Below are 21,447 nucleotides of genomic sequence, written 5' to 3' on the forward strand. Positions count from 1 at the left end.
CATTACACTATTCTACAGAGCTGCGCAGTTTTCTAATAAGCTTTACGGAAATGGGAAACCTTTTAAACTATGTTTTATAACATTGGGCCGGGTCAGTAGCGGCTCGCTATCCGATATCGCTGTTTATTGGGTGGTTTATTATAAAATGGCGGAGGATCTTTATCCTGTCCCGAAATTTATTATTTTATTAGAGTTAGAATCTTTTAATAGGGATATAATTTTGGTTAAAATGTTTTCACCATTATTATCAGTGACCGACTATTAATCCGAGTGGCTTTCCAGTCTTTGTCTGCTCCCGGGCTAAGTTCACTTACATATTTTTCGAAGCAACTTTATTTATAATCTTTAATCTTTTGATTTGTCTGATTACTAAATCTATTAAATATTGTTTTGTCTACAGCATTTCTGGTTATGTACCATACTCTTCTGGCTTTTCATCTTTTTTTTTTATCAATTCCCTAATTTCAATGGGGTAATTTACCTCATATTAGTTTAATTATGTAAAATTAATTTATTATAAAATGGTAAAGGATTATTTTAAATTCTTACACATCGGTATAAAATATATTTTATCAGTTCTCATGAAATTGCCATCTGGCGCAGAATAAATATTGCTATCCAGGAACTTAACCAAAATATTTTTATAGTTAAGAAAAAACATATGACTAGATATTTCGATACTATTTCGATCTGTATAGCATTTGTATTTGTTTACTTTGGGTTTTCCGTCAAGACAAAGTCCGAAACAATCGTCCGGATCATCGAACCAACCGAGTGCCCGAAATGGTGTGCCGAACGAAAGCCATCGGATCTTCGAACAATGCCAAGGTGTGGCCCTCTTCACTTAATCGAGCGATTAAAATCCACAATACCAAATGCGTTTTTTATGGTTTGTTTATAAATAAAGGTCGGTCAATATTCAACGAAATGATGTCGTACAGTCGTACTGCTATTGCGCCGAAGGAAAAATGTTTGTAAATTGATCAACATCATCATATAAAGTGTTCCTTTTATGTATTTAACTATGGCTCTGATAAATTATTACAATGAACCATCGCCTTCACCAATTGCCTTCAATTTTTTTTAAATAAAGTTGTGTGGTTGAAAATATATTAAGTGAAAATTAATAGCATCGCTAAATAAACTTTGATAGTGTTTCCCAGCTATTATATACAAATATTTGAACTATATTTAGAACCCCTTCATTCACAAACGATAATTTAGTACATAACAAAAAATAGCGAATTGCTCTAGTCGTCCTTGTTGTTGATATCCTGATGTCCTGTTGATAATTTTACGTGTTAGAATTTTCAAAAAAATAAATTTTCCTAGCATTACTGGCGTGGTATAGCCCCTTAACGACAAATCTAATCCCATCGCTATTACGCGAATACATTTTTACCGTTTTTAATCGGCGAAAGACGAGTTTCAGGAAGAAATCGGCCTTCTGGCTGACCCGGCGTGAACTTGTACGGTACGGTTCCGTCCGTGAACCCATTCTAATGGCGAACGACGTCGCGTGGGTACACAAAACACACACTCGGAAAAAAAACCACATTAATTTGATTTATTATAGATTCGAACTTCCCACACGCTCGCGACGTAATGTACGCCGCTTTAAATTACAAAATCAACGTGACATTTTATTGTCGCCGTAATGGCTTCCATCACGACGCTAGATTCGCCAGGTGTGAGCCCGATCGAGCTTTCCATCGACTCGAGATGATAGGGAAATCGTTGGTGCCGTGGTACCGGTACCATCCCGATCCTGTTTGTCAGGCTATAGTTTATGGTCTTAAGACACATCACCGTTAAGACATTCAATTAACGTTGGTTCTTGAGTAATTATAAAATGGCGAAGGAGCATTTTTATTCCTAGATAAAACGGATGGCAGCGGTGTTACCTGGAGACGAGACTTGGGCAGTCAGTCGATGGTGGCACGTCTAAACCAAACGATGGTTGGTTACTCAATCATTGGAAATACCCTTCAATAACATCCCAGGTAAACGTCTCGGGGTTGCCGCCAGCTATTCGTTATCGGGTTCTAGTTGGCGCTGCTGGCACCCCGCCCTTGTTCAACATCTGGGATTATATTTCTGGGTATTTTGTAGACCGTTATTCCACGATGTAAAATTCGACATGCCTCAAGGTCGCTACACTCTTATTGCAAGATTTGTTATAAAGTGGCGAGTGATTATTTATGATTTCTGTATTATACTGCGTATATATTTTTATTGGAAACGTTTTAACTATAGCCCGTCTAATAAAACAGTTAATGCACGTCATAGAATGCTTTGAATATATTGCACATTTATAAAAATGTAAAATTCGTATTAAATTTTTTTCCTTCTTCTCACTTTATCCTAGATAAGAATAGATAGAATGTGTAGAAAAACGTTTTTAAAATTCTAACTGAATCTGTGCTGGCGTCATAAATTTTGATGACGTGCATTGGCTATTGTATTGTATAGGTTATGTATGTTATTTGTTATAAAATGGCGATGGATTGTTTCTTGTTTCCAAGTGTAACTACGAAATCATTTACCTTAAAAAATGAATAATGATGAATTTGTGATTTATAACCTTTGTTTATATCATATAATTTTTATTGCGAAGATTGTTAAATAATCCGTTATAATACGGTAATATGGGTCAGAAACGTCTTGTTTAAGTATCAACAATTAATGGGAAATTTGTTATAAAGTGATGAAAGATCATTTCTGATTCCTAAATATAAAAGGGGTGTCATATATTCCTAAATAATGAGTTAAATAATTTACTTCAAAATGACGAAGGATCGTTAATGGTAATGTACATCTGATTATATTTATTATTTGCTAAATCTGTATACGTTTACACATTCTTATTAAATTATTTGTATAACCTTTACCTCTAGTACAATGATACTATGTCTCCAGAACCATATCAATGATTATCATTTCTTAAGCAAGAATAATTTTTCTTAGCTATTCAAATAAAATCAAAAGGATAATAAAATAAGGGGACAGACAATTCTTGTTATTATCGAATTTATCGGTTAATCTATGTTGGGATTAAATGTCCGCATATGACGGGTACAACGTTGCCAGATTTTTATTTTAAAAATTACGCGTCCTTATTTAATTTACGTATAACAGAAACGACGAATAATCTACCGTATAAAAGTTGGAATTGGCAGCGTGTCGGCAGGATTCTAAAATATCGTTAAATTTACTTCTCATCCAAATACGAGTCTGTAAATAATGGAAACGTCGTACCAAACTAAATTGACATATTGAGTTCATCTACCATATCATATACTATATCTATACTATACTTGTCCACCACCCTGTAATCTAAGGTTTAAAATCATAACAATGCCATTTATACGTAAACGCATTCCACCAATGAAACAACATCAGAAAATGAGTACTATTTTTCAAAATCGAAATACGATTGAAATTCCTAATTTTTTAAAATATTCCCCTTATCTTTTATTTATATTTTCCTAGCGAGTAGTTAAAATAAATTTTATCGTTGCTTGACAAACAATTTGTTAAGTGAATAATAACAAGACTGACTCTAAATATAGAAAATCGCGTGGATTTCGCATCAGCTAATGTGTATTTTATTATTTCTGTTGCATTTTCATCTTCATCTTTAAAATAGAGTCGAGTCGTCATACGTTATTATCAAGTTATTAAAAGCGTGTTAAAATTGATGAAATAACAATATCCGACAGTGCTTTGGTGCAGTTGCACATAATAATCATCGTTTTGAACGGTTTGGGGCCCAAACTTCGAATATCTTTCGGTTTTTAGTGATTCCTCCTTGGCTACGTGTCGACGGACGGGCACGTGAACATCGTCTCGGTCTATTAATGATTTTTTAAGTATTAAAATAACCAGCACCGATATATCGAATGACCCACGAGACGATTTTTATTTTTAGGTTTGTGTTCAAACCCATTCCGAACGGTCATCGCGTGATGATGTGGCGTTGCCCAAGAATCTTATGTATAGTTTAGAATATTTATCTCGATTATTTGACCTCTTATATATATCGCTGATACTATTAATTAAAACCATTCCTTCTTTGGAAATGCACGTACATGTTTCTAGAGAAATATTACGTGCCTGAAAAAGTAATTCGCCTTTTTTACTTGCCTATAGTGTGTCTAACGATAGTACAAGTACAAATTTTTAAAAAATCCAAATTCATTTATTTTATTAATTAATTACGTTTACTAAATATTACATTGTTACTAGTCGTTGCCGACTAACTTACAAGTTGTCTTTACAATAACTTAAATCTAGGTATATACGGGGGTGGTCCCATAACTACTTAGTCTACAAAAGAAAAACGAAAATTTTGGAAAAGTAGCGATTTATTTCTCAAAAGAGTTTCCAACTTCTGTAACCCGTTTTCTCGAGCTCTGCAAAGTGGGCTTTCGTTGCGGCGTTCAACTCATTCGCCTCAAAGTTCTGCCCGGCGAGTGACTTTCAAATACGGAAACAACAAAAATAAGTCGCACGGCGCCTAATATGGAGAATATGGTGGACGGGACAGCAGTTCGTAGCCCAATTCGACCAATTTGGCCGTGGCGAGTGCGGACCAAGTTCGATTTAGGTTGGTACTGGTTGGCCATATTGCGAAATGTTTACAATATTCTTCAAAATATTCAAATTCAACAAATAATAATTAGAGGTTATAAACGGACCAACGTTATAAACCAAATTTGATGCGGCAACATTGCAACGCACTGGCGTCATATATTTTGAAGACGCGCATTAAAGGTTTTATTTGACGGGTTATTATTAGCCCTATAATTACAAAAATTATGAAACTTTATTGACATTCCAATTTTAGAAAAATTAAGGCTATAGTAACTAACATCTTTCTAAAATAAAATATTCTTATTCTTAAATATCTAATATTCTTAAAATATCTTATCTAAATTTGAAAATTATTCTAAGGTTATGAGTAAGATTATGTTTAACGAAAATTCATTAAGTTACTGAAAATTCCAATATTAACGGTAGTATAAAATAAAAAAATATAAGTAAACATATAAATATACATAGAATAATAAAGAGGAACCCAATAGGTGTCCAATATCTGAATGGGGTTATAATCGCACATTCGAGTAATACAAATTCATAAATCTAAATATAGTCTATTCAAAGTTTTTTTGTACATACGTCATCAAGATGTTTAATGTATTGCCTGACGCAATTTGTAAATTCGTTTCAGAGTCTGACAATATTTTCCTTCTCATTTTATTCTCGTTAAAAAAGACACAATGATGTGTGATTAGTTTGAACGCGTAAACGAATGAGTCTGTCAAAGTCGTCCTGTTGTCAGACGTATTCAAAGTTCTTGAAAGCAATAATATACGAGGTTATAACTCTAACCTATAAACTATTATGGCTGTATTATTAACTGTAGCGTTTAGATGTACTATAATGTTAAAATAAATTATAGCTGATAACATTTTTGTTCAAATATTTTATCTATTTTAGAATTTTCTTGGATGTCAAAGCCAAACTGAACTAAAACTCAGAGTTGATGCGGCAACATTGCGACGTTTTGACGTCACAAATTTAGATGACGTATATACAAAATACTATTTATTAAAAGGTTTAAACTACAGTGAATTAAACAGCCACGGTAGTTTTTAGGTTAGAATTGTTTTATTATATTTTTATTGGCATATGCAAATGGTGTCGACCAGTACCAATACAAATCGAATTTTATTCACTGATTTGGTTACAAGTTCGGACGCATCGTGCTTCATTCTGTCTCTTTTTACCTAGAGTAATACTAGTTAAGAAAGTGAGAAAGAAAAATGCTCCGATTTCAAACGGGATTTTACGTTTTTATAAACTGAATTTGGCAATATGTTCGACGGTGTTGTTGACGTGCGTTGCCTGTTTTATTCGAAGGACTATAGATATTGGACGTGGCGAAACATCTGTCCGAAATTGTCTATAAAGTTAAATCTCTATTTTCTCTTATTTATTTATACATAAGTAAGACAATGTTATACAGAAATAAGGTTTTACTCATTTCATGGACATTAGGAATCAGATGACTGAACGCATTTTCCCATTTCACACGGGAGAATGTAAAAAAACGGAAACGAATAATCGATTACATATGCGCGTAAGCATCACCGACGTCGAAGACGTAAACACAAGACCGGCCTGCTTTACATCAGAGAAGGTGGGGAATCTCCGATAATGAATTTTTATGGGCCTGCTTGATATTTATGTAGGCAAAATATGCAGAATTCACCCTGAAACGTGGAGATATGCGCGCGCGGTCCCCTGTGGAACCATTTAACGAGTAAATACATGATCAGGTTAACATTTCGCGCGTGGAATTTTTACAACAAAGCACGAGGTACATTTGTAAGTCAATGCGGGAGATTGATGATCGAAAATTGGAGATTATTACCCTCTTGGCGGATAAAAAAAGATTCTGATTCAGGATCCGCGAATTATTTGCGAACCGAAACGAAATCTAGCAAAATTAAATCGCATTGGTTAATGTGTTTGTAGTTACGAGGTGTTCTTCAAAAAGTAATAGGAATTTCCTAGAAAAAAATTATTTGCCGCCGCTGAAGGTAATCGTTTGTTGGTAGAAATTACGATGAGCATACTCTAACTTTATAAACATGTGAGGCGTGGTGTCGAAAATTCAAAAGTGGTTATTTCGATGTGCTATACAAAAAAACGTTCACACAAAAGTTTGAAGATGCGAAACTACATGTGTTATTGGATGAAGACCCGACCCAAACTCAAATTGCCGCACCCGCCGTACTCTCCAGACCTCGCCCTGTCCGACCGTCCACTTTTCGCATCAATACGCGCTTGCAAAGCAGTACCTCGCCAATTTCGAAGAAGTTAGAAAATGGCACGATGAATGGCATGTGAATGATGACGGCATCCATAAATTGTCTAAAAAATGGGAAAGATGTATAGAATGAAATAGCCAATACTTTGAATAAATACATTTTCCATTTTCTTTCGACACATCTTACTACTATTATAGAGATTATTTAGCATGTTCTCGTGGCATGTGCACGAGAATTTCAATTTACGACGTTGTGAGTTCTTGTAAATTATGCGTATATTTGAAGAATATAATACATATTATACTTTGAAATTCAAGTTCAGTTTATTCAAGATAACCTTTTATAAATATATTGAATTTTAAAATAATGTTAAGAGAAAAAATACAAAAACAATATGTAAGATAACAAATATAATTTATTTACCAACATATAAACATTACAATAAAAAAATCAAAATTACACTTCTATAAAAAAAATTGGCGATAAACTGTTTTCCACACCAACCATGAGGTAGACTTCTAGGCGCACTTTTTTATGTTGTGCCCCGCTAATGGTCACAAGCAACACTATTGTTAATTTCTAATCGATTACAATTATCATTCAATACAGCCAATTAGTCAATGTGTATATTATGATCAACTCGTTATCATATAACAATAAATTATGTCCTTCCTAATAGAACTTATTGCATCATATCCTTTTTTTGTTATTATTAAACAAGTAAATTCAAAAAAGTTCAATCCAGTGCTGTGTATATCTCCGTTCCATTACAGAAAGCACTTGACGAGAAACCTTCATCCATGCAATTATAGCTGCACATCGAGATCGAGAAAAATCGAGTAAAGAAAACTGATTTTGTAGGGACACGTTGCATCCTAGTTCTAAAAATCAATGCATAATTTTTTTGAAACCTTCGCAAGCTTCTTTTTTTAAGTTAGGAATTTTTCGGCCCAGCAATGATCCCTTCATTGACTTACGCATCATTTAATGTATTTTACTAAGTATTTAAATCCACAGCCTTCTCAGTTTGTTGCTTTGACAAACTTATTCATTAAACCTAGGCATTACATCAAGGGACAACAGTATGCGTATCCTAACGACTTTCTTAAGAGTATAACAGTCACTTCTAGATCGATACTAGCAAAAGTATCATCGTTTATAATATTGAAACAATTATATTTTTATTTTGTCAGTTAACAGGTGTACCAATATCATAAAAACGAATTTACCACAAACTGAAAATGTATAATATAAAAAAGTTTATCCGTAAAATTTAAGTTAATCGCAAATTTAAATGTAAATCTAAAAAAACTAAATATTGCGATTTTTAAACACATCTATTTAAAATACATGAGTATTTTTGAGCCCTAAATATTTTTATTGTTGTGCAGTGTATTGATGGTAATTTTCTTTCCAGTTGTATCCGATAGAATGTGCAGTGTGTCGCCGGCAGACACCGGATGTTCAATGGAGAGCCCCGCTCCTGATCCCCACGATCCCCACTCTTCCGAGGAAGAGCTCGAGGTGATAAACAGCAACCCCAAGGTCGATCGAACCACCCCCAGGCCTTTGAGAGCTGCATCGGTATGCTTGCCCGAAAAAAGAAAGTGGTCTCAAGTTGGGGAACATCGTAGGTAAGGTTCCCGTCGACATCTGGCGATTGCACATATAAACTAACGCCTTTTTTAGGTATAGACCCGAAAACGAAGAAAACATGTCTCATTTCAGCAATCTAAGCCCTCCATCGTCTTGTTCACCCTATTGGAAAAATTGCGAAGACGGTGCGGTAATCGAGCATTCCGGATCTTCAGACGATGAAGTAAGTTCCACGACATACGCTCCGTTCGCTTCGTTGACGCCTCGCTTGTTTCGTTTCCCAGGTTCATAATCTCCTAGTTAGTAGAACGACGCCTGTGCAATTTAGGACCTCCCCACCATTGGAAGCTGTGAAACCAGGACGTAGGACTTTAATAAATAAGGGAAGATCGATTAGTCCACCGCCCAAACTGTTACACTACGAGGTTTCTCCCAGGAAACGGTCTAAACATGGTAGACATGCGCATTTGCAAAGACCCTATCTAGATTTTGAGAAAATGCAGCAGGTACAACGAATATTTGTCATACCACTTACCTTAATAGTAAATTGATGCAATGCAGTAGAGTCTGCAACTTTCTACTGAATATTTCCCATCATATGCTTTAATCTATCACAAAAATTAAAGACTAATCTAGACCAATAACACTTGAACAATTTCAATCAAGTCAGCTGTGAAATTGACTGGTCATTATGTATCATACTACTAGAAAGTATCCATGGTAGTCAGACATCTATGAAGATCTTAAGTAGAATGAAGGAAACCTCAACAGATACAACAACAGCTTTCACAAGATTCTAATGAAGATAACTATGATAAAAACCACAGGAATAGTTATCAAAAGCATTACATTATCCTCTTGATTTAACAAGTTATGATAAAACAAACTCATCATTGATCATCTGGGATAATAAGGGACTTTATATTGTCCAACTAGATAATTTACATTGAAGATTAAACTAGACTCCATTGTTTTTAGTAAAACTTGCAGAACTTCAATTATGTCACCTATTGTATTTACCACCAATGCATCCAACTTTATTCAAAACTCTCATCTCCTTACATTATTATCTACACTTAGTGAATACAACCCAATATTTCTAGAATAGCCAACAGAAAATCCTAGAATCCAGAAACAGACCTGGGTTACAATAAATCAAAAAGTATAAAAGTAAACCTCCAGCAACAACAAATGCAAAAGATAACAAAACGCAACTTAAATCTCCGAAACAAAAATCCACTGAATTATACTTAAATTCCGAAAATTAATGTTACTCTGCTACAGAATATTAAAAAATGATGGGAAAAATGAGTTAAATAAAATTGCATTTCAAACTTCTCTCAAAAATTTATATGTTAAACTTATATTAAACTTATCAAAAATAAATGTTCCTGTTGTAAACGCACAAATTAGAACTAGCTCAGTCACTCCCTCTGAGTAATCACAGTAATTATTTATATATTTTTCCAATTTAAGCAAGTTAAGATGAACTTCATTCTTTCGTGAATTCCTTGTTTATTATTTTCACTAAAATTAGTTTCTTTGATCAATCAAAAATTCGCCTTTCTTTTCTTTATTGAGTAAAAACTAAAATCCACAACATTGATATAAATGAACTTCAAATGTTTATAATGAAATATTCTATATAATCCGCGATTCTTAATCTGTTAATGACTCTTTAAAGTTATGGTATTTATTATCTCTTTTTGTTTTAAATATATAGTATATTCATTTTTTTTTTGTTTATTGTCTACTATTTTTCATTTGTCTTGCATCAATTTATCTATACCTCTAACTAATTAGATTAAATGAAGTTGTTAAAAAAATTAAATACAGTTTTTGTTATATTATAATTAATTCATGTAGTGTAGAGTAACTAACAAGCTAATAAGCCACATTAGTCAAAGGACCCTGCTGCTACCTTTCAACATTCGCAGATCAAAAGGAATTTATTTAATAATCATATGATGGTCTGTAGACATATATACGCACAGGCAGCTTGAAATACAGATACGTGTAGGCATTGTTTGACGTTCTTTTTTTTTCCTACATTACAGTATTAATAGCTGCGGGGCCACTGCTGTGTTTCATATATTCATACATTTTATATTTGTTTATCCATGGCACACGCGTTGAATAAAATATCTGTATTTATATTTAACGTATCTATTCTAACTTGTAGTTGATATTTGTTGTTGGATGAAATTCGGGGGCGGCCATTTATGTAATACATATATGTAATTATATATATATATATATATATATATATATATATATATTCAGTCCATGTTATTTGTGTGTATGACTCTGAAAAGTATTTCATTGAGTTTCAATGATCTCATATTTTTTTATGCATTGATTTTAGCTTAGAAATCCGGATCTTCAGTATTTCTGCAACATATATCTAGACATTTCTGCTTTGTTAAGTCTGGACATCTTCCATTGAAATTGCATTTCTGTCTACTACAGTTCTTCATTCAAGTTGTTATGTTGATAGTAAACATTACAAATAATAGTATAATTCTCTTTGTGGTTCCTACCAAAATGTAGATTTTATTTGGTTTGTCACAATATGTCTATGGCAAACAGTTAAAAAACTGATTTGTAACAGAACTTTTAATAAATTCGGGTGGTGATCATTTTTCTTCCTTTTAGGTATTTCCTAAGCTATGTTAAATATTATACAGAAATATATAATAAGAATTAGTTAAAATATGTTTCATATTATATTTCACTAATACAGAAGTTTCGAAAATTGTGAATGCGCTATATTTTAAAAAATGTAGTTATATTCACAAAATTTCCGTCGCAACCATCAGCGACGTATCGCTTAATTTTAATCGTATTTAAGTCGAATCGAGCGCAAGGAATTGGTCATGGTTAAAAAATCTAGATATCATACATAGATACCAAATATTTCACTAATATAAAATTCTCGAAAATGGTAAATGCGCCACAGTTTAAAAAATGTAGTTATTTTTCACATCTATTTTATGGCAGCCATTGGCGATGTAATGTAACGCTTAATTTTAATCATATTTTATTCGAATAGAGTGCAGTCGCGCCGGAGAACGAAAAATAATACCCGAACAGAAAAAATCCTAAACGCCAAACAGCAAAAAATAAAAATAAACATATCTAACTTACGTTCTGTTTATTCGCGTTTCGTTCGGCTTTAGAATTTTTTCGCCGAGCATTCTGTTTAATGCAAACACTTCAACGGTCTTTTCTCTCTTGGGCAAAAAGAAATTTCAGTCGCGCGAGGGACCCGACGATGGTGGAGGCGACGGGGCCGGCAGGTCGGCGGCGGGGTGAAGCCGGTGGAGAGGAAAAAAACGCCAAATTCGCGAATATCTCACTCCCGCGGTGCCGACTTCGAAATTTCGCTGATATTGTTTTAATATTTAAATGAAAACTTGGAACATTGATAGCGAAAGATGAAAGGTTTTCGGTTAATGAATTGCTCAGGGTCGGGACCGGGAAATTTACCGGTGGCGGAACTACGATGAAAATTAGGATTTTCTGAGCTTTGTCCGTAGAATTATCTACTGAAAATTACTTGGTATAACGAAGATACCGACTATGTTACAGGTTACTGAAAAAACATAAGAAAAAGAAATAATGTCAACTAATCAGTAAAAAATATTGAACATACAATATTCGTAATAATTTGATACGTTAGTTTACTAAAAAACAATAATTTTGAAAGTTTTATATGTATCTAGTAGGCCGTAACGAAAAATCATTCGATACGCCAACTTAATAAATGTCCGCTTCGGTGTATTAAGAACTAATCCACCTTTTAAAATCATATATTTCAAGTATAGTATGGGGCAAAAGTCCCACTACCATTGACGCAACTTTCGCTGAGTGACAATAATGGAACGATTATTTTCAATAAATATTGTCACTATTTCTGCTCGTTTTCGTGGCGTATATTTATCCGTAATAAAATTTGGACGTCTATACAACACAATGGTTAAAGCGAAACTGAGTTAAACGTCACATAACCAAGATGGCGCGCAATCAAAATGGTAGCGAGACTTTTGCCCCACCTTAGAGTCAAATCAAAATGGGACTTTTGCCCCACCCTATATAACACTGTATAAAATAAAAGAGAATGAGAAATAAATAATGTGAACTATATCCAAAAAATGAGTTAAAACATACTAATAATACAATACCCACTCATAATACAAGGTCGTGATAATTTGATACGCCAAATTGAATCGTATTGACATTAGATTATTAGAACGTCACCTTTCAAACGTGTCATATATTTCAAATATACATACTATAACACAGCCCCTCAAACAATTTAGAAAACTTGGATCCTTTTTTCACGTCTGTAATATTTAATAGGTTATGTTAAAAAAAATGTTTTTTCGACATTCAATTGAATAAGATAAATCTCAACTCATCATGCTGAGTCTGTACCATCAGATAGTACGGTAAGTTACCTACGCTACAAAATATTTTCACTCTCCAAGAAAAAAAAAGGGTGTTAGTACGGCTCTTGTATTAACCCTTCCAAAATCTACCGAAAATAAAAAATAAAAACGCCAAAGGAGACCAAATCCGAGCCCTCGCCGCATTCGTTCGGTTTATATCTTCTTTTTTTGTCATTAACTGGTGAAAAGTGCCGTAGCCCGCCCCGGTCCCTCCTTCGCCGAACGACGACAGCCTCCGTTCCCACTCCAAATATTTTTCGAGCACTCCAGTTGTAGCGCGCGATACAGCCGAGCGCCGTCAGCGCCCTCTCTAACAAAATGGGATTTTTAATTTTATTTGTTCCTCACTTATTTATACACGGCTCTCTTCCACCTTTGTTCGAAGCACGAGGCAATCCAACCGACTTGGGTGTTATATCGGTTTTAACGATTTTTTTTGACGTTTTACATGTTATCACACACGTTAAGGATAAGAGTAATTTGTGTGTTCGTTGTATGTCACAATTTGTAACATAAAACATTCTGTTAGAGTTATTGTGACTATTCACGTTACAGGTTTCTGTAATCTGGATAATTGTCAAAAATGACAAGTGTCAAAAAAATGGTCGTTCTAAAGGCGTTCAGGCTGGGACAATATAATAGAAATAGCGACTTATTTTAAAGCATAAAGTTTATATTTGTAAATGTTAGTTTCTGGGAGGGTGGAATGTTGTTAGTCGAGACTTGATCTGTCAACCTTGTAAAACACAAATAAACTATAGAGTTTAAGTGAAGTTTTGTTGTTTCATTAAATTCATTGTTTCAATTAAATTATCAATAGTAGGCAATATGTATTTTTCAATAGAATGTTAAGTATAAAGGTAGAATGTCAAAAAAGTATGCCAATCGGAAGCTGTCAAAGCCTTTCTGACACATTACAATAATAACAATGTATAGTTTATTTAATAAAAAAGCCAATGCACATTATCAAACTATGTGACCTCAGCGCGTCGCAATCTTAACAAGAGACCTCTCTCAATTCATTCAATAAAAGTAAGGAAAGCAGTTCAAATCGATACGCATTAAGCCTATGTGTAGAATATATACATTCATGGATATTCTTTTAAAATTTCATATTATCCTTCATTTGTTATGATTAACATAAAAATCTCCTTTATTTAAAGTAGGGTAGGTACCCAGAAACTAAGATTGTGGCTTATATAACACACATCCTGTATTTTAACCTCATTTACCCATGCTGCAACACCTGTAGCGTCACTTTATGTTTTGTACCTGTGAAATTCAACTAGTTTGCTTGCTGAACGTTATATAAATCTTTATGAGTCAATAAGTTTAGTTTCATTCAATATAGCATCCACTGGAATCTTAGCAGCTAGTTTGGTTGCAATCATATTTTTATCTGATTTAATTTAAAAATAGGAATTAGTAATAAGAACCCTAGTTTAAAATAGGAACCCCCAACCTTAAAAATCTTCAAGACATCCAAACTTCAATATTTCTCGTTCAATCTTAATGCTGTAGATTGACTATATTATCAACGAGCCGTGATTGTGAACATTTTACAACAGGGTCGACAAGTACCAATACAAATACAATGTTTTATTGGAAATCTATAGGCAGGACGTTACATTAAGTTAACTAAATGATTAGTTAATGTTTTCCTTTGCGTCCGTTGCATCTTTCATTGAATAATCGTACGGTCAGGTCTCAAAAATGTTCCTATTCTAACGTTACGTTATTTGTTACAGCTCAAGGCGCGATCCGTGACGTCATGGCGTCCGAGCGGCGAGCATACCGGCGAGCTGTCAGTGTTCTGTTGGTGAAACGAGCTAAAGGAGCTGGCGCCAGCAGAGCTCCTGGACCCCCGTCTCTCAGCTCGGCCCCTCAGCCTACCGGCCGAGTGGCCGAACGAAGCCGAACGCTCCCGAATTCCACCCGAGAACGAGCCGATGATCGCCGAACCGTGCGCTTCGGGCAGCGGTATGTGTCGCGCGTCAAGAGGTGGCGCCGCGACGACCCTCCTATCCGAGCCAGTTGCGTCGGTCGAACAACCATCCATGACAAGGGATTAAAGTGGTTTGGGGACCGCAATGAGAACATCGAATCATCGAACGTCGAAATTGGACGTGTTACCTCACCAATCAAAAAAAAATAAATAAAATGAAAAAAAAACCAGGACATATATGTAGATATATATACTGTCGGCCTTCGTTTGTTTTTTACTGTGAAGAAAATTTCGATGAACAAGACCAACTGGGAAGCATATGATGTACACTCACGGTGTCTTTCAAAAGTAACATCTTATCTTGTTTAATTTGTGATATAGGTACTTTTTAAAACCGAAAAGGTGCGCGCTGGCGTTTTTCCTGGTTAAATCAACTGATAGTGCATAAGCTAAATTGTCCAGCTACGTTTCCTACATATATTACAACACTGCTGGCGAACTGGGAAACTTAGCCCGACAATTTTCCCTCGGTGTAATCTCAATGTATACCCCGTGCTGGCTTGATTCGACAAATTATTATATATTTGTACTTTTTTAGATATAAACATGGCCAACTTCATCCATTATCGTAACCTGATAATATAAGCTCTCTCAAGTTGCCTCATTCTAACAAGCATCCACTAAACGCAATCATCCAGCACTTCAAGTATCGATCAATCACAACTACTCACACTTATACTCCATTGACATTAGCCTGAAAACCATATCAATAATCGTCTATTATATATATATATCACCAAAAAAAAAGGAAAAATGCCCACGCCACCGATGTGTATGTTAAAGTACAAAAATTAATGAAAAAAATAAATGCTTTATATTACAAATATAAATCGGTTTTTGGTGAAATGTTCCTTGTCAAAGAAGCTCGTTGTTTCGTAAAAAAAATGAAGTGCTTTTGTCCGAATTTCCAAAATATCAAGACGTCTGTCAATTGTCGAAAAAAAAACAAAATTTTTGCATGGAACATTTAAACAAAAATAAAAAATATTGTATAATATGTAAACACAAATATGTGTTGTAGAACTGAATAGATATTTAGATTTTTAAAATGGACAAAAAATGACCAGGATTGTTTTTTAGAATATATATATATATATATGAATTAATTTCCGTCAAGGTTACGGTGAATTTGTATATTTTGACAGCGACGTTATGCAACACATTATACACTACCAAATAAAGATTGTACTCTAGGCGTGTCATGAAACAAAATTGAAATGTATAAATTCACTAGTTCTCGATTTCTTTATTATTATATGCAGTATAAACCACTATTTTATTAGATCTCTTTTTCCCAAACTTTTGATAACGTACTGCATATATAAAAATCTAGGAAGAAAGAAAATCACATCACAAAAAGTAAGGTGCTAAAAAATTTCCCGTTTTTTGAATTTTCTAACCGGAAAACCAACGTTAAATACTAGGGTGGAATATTTTGTAAGTAAATGTAAATACTATATGATAATATTGCTACGTTTTAATTTTCTTTTGTCTTTGTGATTAAAACCTACACTTTCGTAAAATATAACGGATTCGGATCGGATTTCGTTCTACTAAGACTGGTTTAAAAAAATGATGATCGTTTTTTATTTGTGATTTGTGGTATACTAGTTGTATTTTATTAAAGTGTTGTGCATCTCCGAAATCGACAGTGCCTGTTGATCCGGAGACCTGTATAGAGTCGTTTTACAAGAAAAAATCCATATGGCATTTTTTTGATGTTTCTTATTTGATGTTCATTTGTTTTTTGTTGTAAGACACCTATACGACCGATAACATTTGGTGTAAGATTTTTGTAATTTTTAATATCTTGCATAGAATTAGGTATCAACTCAAGGGATACTGTTGTAATGATCTCGATACTGATGTAAACGTTTACTTTTAAGTTGTCTGAAATAAATTGTGCGGGTTTCTTTACCTTTCAGACGTTTCTCGACTTGATTCAACCAATATAGGATGTGTCCGTTGTTGAATACAATGAATCTGTATCATCCATTTCCACAATTTACCACCTGTACTACAACTTATTTTTATTGTAAGATGTCATTAAATTGTGTGTAACAATGACAAATGGATCTGGAAGAACTTTTTAACAAATTGAACTGAAACAATTGTGTGGTGTGCTAGGAAGTGCAAATGAGTGTAATAGGAAGGTAATATGTATATGCGAATATGGAGTAGAGCTGAAGGAGAGTAGGAAGATGTCGATAATAACCTGTAAGTTGGGAAATAGGAATCGATTTTCGTTTCGAAAGACGCCGAAGAACACGTCAGAATATGAAAGTACAAACATATTAAAAAATGCTGAAAAAGCAACTGAGAGAGCAAAAATATTTTGTTTTGTTTTTTTCATTTCTTTTCGTGGAGGTTTTCTTTTTACAACAAACTGGAAAACTGAACGTTTTAAGTATACCTTTTAGTTCAAAATGTATTTTCCATAACACAAATAATTTGTCCCAAACCAAACCCGTCAGTAATATACCACAGCCAACTAAATTGTTCAAACTCGAACTGCCGATGGAAAAACAATGGAGTACGCGAAAATTTTTTAGGGCACTCGTTGATTTCTACAATACCACAGTAACGTTAGTTCAAATCAAACGAACTGCCTGCCTATATGTCATAGCAATAACATTTTTTAAAAAATGGAAAATACAACACTGTTGAATAATTTAGATTCCGGTGATATAATTATTAAGTATTTCTATAGTACACAGAGTGCGCTTTATAAAGATTTTTTTTATATAAAGTTGTGATATTAAGATATAGACATATGGAAAACGGTCATAAAACAAGACATTCGAGCTTGTCCTTTTGGTATCGAATCCTAAATTACTCCGTACACACCAGCGACATTATTTCAATTGTAACTAAGATAGGGTTGAGTTGTATAATTGTCTTTATAAAAATTTAATTTTCTTTGCGTTTCTGTATGTCTAAAATTATCGCACATTTAATATAGGTTGCAATGTTAAAATATATTAATTTTAATAACATATAATTTTTCCAATCACTTGAACTCAATAAAATATTTTATAAGCACACTAGATTTTTATTTTCTCTAAATCCTAGTATTATTTTACCTATATTATGAAATCAAGCAGAAGCAGATATACTCTGGAACTAGTTAAAGACGTTTTACGTAGTTTAACCGAGTAGGTGAAAGATGTCGCTACTAATTGCAAATATGTAGTGGATTATAATCATTGTTATTGATTAAACTTAAATGAGGAACAAAACCACCGTTTACGATTTATTGATATAAGCTCACATATTGCCACTGGAAGAATAGATATGGACAAGATACTGGTGAAAAATGCCTGATGCTATTGGCAATGGATCATGTTTGATTCTTGAAAAGAATCATCTAATATTTCCAACTACCTTAAGGAAAGAACATTAATTAGCGAGACTAAACGTCATATATTTTTATAGCTTCGGGCCAAAATCATTTGATACCAATTCATATGTACTGTCAATCGCTGTTTCTAATGGTTTCGCTTATTCTAAGGTTATCTATAGCCATCTGTAAATGTCAAAGACCAACAGATCTGTCAATGACAAAGGTGTCGATTTAAAAAAAAAGAACTTGAAAATCGTTAAGTAATTTAATTAAATTGCAAATCAACTAATGGAAAAAGGTTTGCAATTCAATGTCATAATTTGATTTTGACATCTGGTCTTTGAAAATTACAGACTATAAAAGTATTTTATGAAAAGAAAAATACTTTCAAATGTTGTCTAGCAAACCTGTCAATGTTAAATCCAGCCAAGGTGTCAGTACCAAAAAAGCAAACTATGAAACCATTAAGTAATTGATTTGAATTGCGAAACAACCAATGGAAAACGTTTTGTAATTTAATATCATAATTTGATTTTGACATCAGGTCTGTCAAAATTACATACTACAAAAATGTCTTAAGAAAAGATAAAAATTAATTTAATATTTTCAATTGTCGTCTGTCAATGTCAAATCCAGCGAAGTTGCCAATATAAAAAAAAACGTAAGATCATTAAGCAACTGATTTAAAATGGAAAACATTTTGTAATTCAATATCATAATTTGATTTTGACATCTGGTCTGTCAAAATTACATGCTCTTATGAATAGAAAACTAAATAAATATCTTCAAACGTTGTATAACAAACCTGTCAATATCAAATCCGATAAAGGTCTCAATATCAAGTAAGCAAACTATAAAATCATTAAATATTTGATTTAAGTTGTAAAACAACCAATGGAAGACGTTTCGCAGTACATTGTCATTACTTGACTTTGACAACTGAGCCGTCAAAATTGCATACTACAAAAATGTCTTATGAAAAGAAAATTTTGGACTGATAAGGTGTCATTATAAAAAAAAACTATAAAACCATTAAGTAACTGATTTGAATTGCAAATCAAACAAGGAAAACGTTCAATGTCATTATTTGACTTTGACATCTGGCCTATCATTATACACTACGAAAATGTCTTATGAAAATGTCGTAGTGACATTAATATTCAATGAGAATCAAAAAATTCTGTCAATGTCGTTCAACAAATTAGACGATAGATGTCTCCACTTAGTTCAAAGAATTATCGCTATTCTTTATATTAACATTATAATAATTGTACAATAGATAGTTGTATTGTATAATTCCTTATGCGAGTTCCTTCAAAACGAACATTTTTGAACGAAACAAATGACTTAAGTCACTAATTTTGATAGTTTGACAGTATTTGGCACCTAACCAGTAAAAATTACGACGAAAATGTTTTTCGAGAACATAGAAGACGAAGTTTACTATCCGGCAGACAACGTAACCGCCCGAATAGTCCGGTCGACGCAATCACAGGTATTACTTTTTGCATGTTCCAGGATTTCTCGACCAGTTCCTATAACCAGATCGAGTACGACTACGACGATAAGTCGCCATTGTTACCGTACAAGTCCTCCGAGCTGCCGTCAATCAAATACATCAACGAACGGAAGTGTCCGATTTACATTCACGATATCAAGAAAAGTTCGAGCCGTTACAATAACTATAATCAAAGATTAAGTGATACTTTCACGGGAAGAAAGGGTTCGTCTCCGAAGAGATCCATCAACAATTCCTCCAAGTTCGTCCTGGACAAGTTAGAAGAATCATATTGGGCCACGTGGAAACCGAAAAAAGGGGACATCAACGCGCACGTAAAAGAGAAGAGCGCAACAACCAACTCCCACAGCGGTATCAAAAAATGTCATTATCATCATCATAACTTATACATTAATACATTTTATAGGCAAATCAAAAAAAGTCACAATAGTTCATGGTGATACCAACACCACCAAAACAAAGTTCCTTACTATAAATCACCCTGTAACTCCGGCCAAGGACTCCCCATCAACCACGACTGTCCCAACGACAACAGACATCCAAGAACCAACCAATCATCGAAAGACCCTGAGGAAGTTGTTCAAACGTAGGCAACCCAGAATAAAAAAAACAGATACCGTCTCACAAGAAATACAAACCGAAGCTCACTGTCCTGTCGTTCTAGCGGAGAGCATTATGAAAGTAGATGAACCACCTGATCAAAGAGATGCTACAGAAACAGTAGACAACCCTCTAAAGAGATCATCATGTTCTAAAAGACCACCAAAGATCAAACCGAAAGAGGAAGAAAAACCGGTCGAAGCTGATAGCAGCAATGATAACGAAGAAATCGTGTCCAGCATCAAACACAAAGATTCCTTGATAATTACTAAGGAGAAACAAGGCAAAGCTGAGACCAAGCATTTTCAACAACCAAAGTGTATCCGCTTGTATCGTAAAAGCGCCACCGTTGGTCACGTGAAAGGAGGAAGTTATCCTTTACGATCATGTTTGAAGAAAGAACCTCATCCTAAAGGCAATTTCAGGCTTGGCGCACCAGGCAGTCCCTTGTTTATCGCACCTGGTTCGTCATTAAATAAAAAGCACAAATAAACTCGTACGTAAAAACTATCATTGTTCAGTATTTTATATTAAAAATGATATTACCTTATTTGAAGTTATTTCGTATAATTTTGTCGACTTGGCAACCTAGTATTGGTTAGGCATCAAATCAAAACGTCAAAACTGACAGTTATCATAATTTAATAATCAAATATTTTATCGATGTGGTTTGAAGTGAAAAGAATTTCCAGATTTCTAGATATGTCTAGCTCGAATAGACCGTAGAATCTCATATGATTGTAAAACATGTCGGACTGTATTTGCTAGTCTACAATAATCACACAACGGAAGAACATCGGCAGTCATAAGATATGTCGTAATAATGGGATATAGATCCTTATAATATGGAAAGCTAGGAATATATCTACCACAATTACGTCCTATTATTCTTTTCCGTTCAACAAGATTGTGGTAGATGTTATAGATGCCAACGATAATAGGGTGTCTAAAAGTTGCATTTTCAATTGCCAGGATAGAGCTCAGGGAATCAGTACAAATCAACCAATCGCCGGACTCAATCTCCAATACAATCTGTAGAGATTTCCAGATAGCTGTTAATTCTGCCGATAGTATGGGTGAGTGTTTATGAAGCT

General features: G+C 34.0%; 2 protein-coding genes across 4 annotated transcripts in view; both read left to right on the plus strand.

Annotated features, from left to right (window-relative positions):
- Reph (Regulator of eph expression) overlaps positions 1–17,935 on the plus strand; it is a 73,976-nt gene extending 56,041 nt beyond the window's left edge. For both annotated transcript variants that reach the window (XM_076418501.1, XM_076418502.1), the window contains exons 3-6: positions 8,257–8,473; positions 8,529–8,658; positions 8,720–8,941; positions 14,635–17,935. In XM_076418501.1, the coding sequence (XP_076274616.1) occupies positions 8,257–8,473; positions 8,529–8,658; positions 8,720–8,941; positions 14,635–14,709 (644 nt within the window). In that variant the 3' untranslated portion in view covers positions 14,710–17,935. The remainder of the gene's footprint in view (positions 1–8,256; positions 8,474–8,528; positions 8,659–8,719; positions 8,942–14,634) is intronic.
- Positions 17,936–19,606: 1,671 nt separating this feature from the next.
- Positions 19,607–20,863, plus strand: LOC143204503 (uncharacterized). Of its 2 annotated transcripts, XM_076417051.1 has the most exons (4): positions 19,607–19,693; positions 19,753–20,104; positions 20,160–20,339; positions 20,418–20,863. In XM_076417051.1, exons 1-4 carry the CDS (start codon positions 19,646–19,648, stop codon positions 20,843–20,845), a joined length of 1,008 nt encoding a protein of 335 aa, XP_076273166.1. In that variant the 5' UTR covers positions 19,607–19,645; the 3' UTR covers positions 20,846–20,863. The 2 variants fall into 2 exon arrangements, with proteins under 2 accessions (XP_076273166.1, XP_076273165.1); XM_076417050.1 differs by having other exon boundaries at positions 20,160–20,863.
- Positions 20,864–21,447: the final 584 nt, after the last annotated feature.

Source organism: Rhynchophorus ferrugineus, unplaced genomic scaffold (genome assembly GCF_030347505.1).
Source record: "Rhynchophorus ferrugineus isolate W39M unplaced genomic scaffold, kcgeb_rfMv2 rfM11, whole genome shotgun sequence".
NCBI lineage: Eukaryota > Metazoa > Arthropoda > Insecta > Coleoptera > Curculionidae > Rhynchophorus > Rhynchophorus ferrugineus.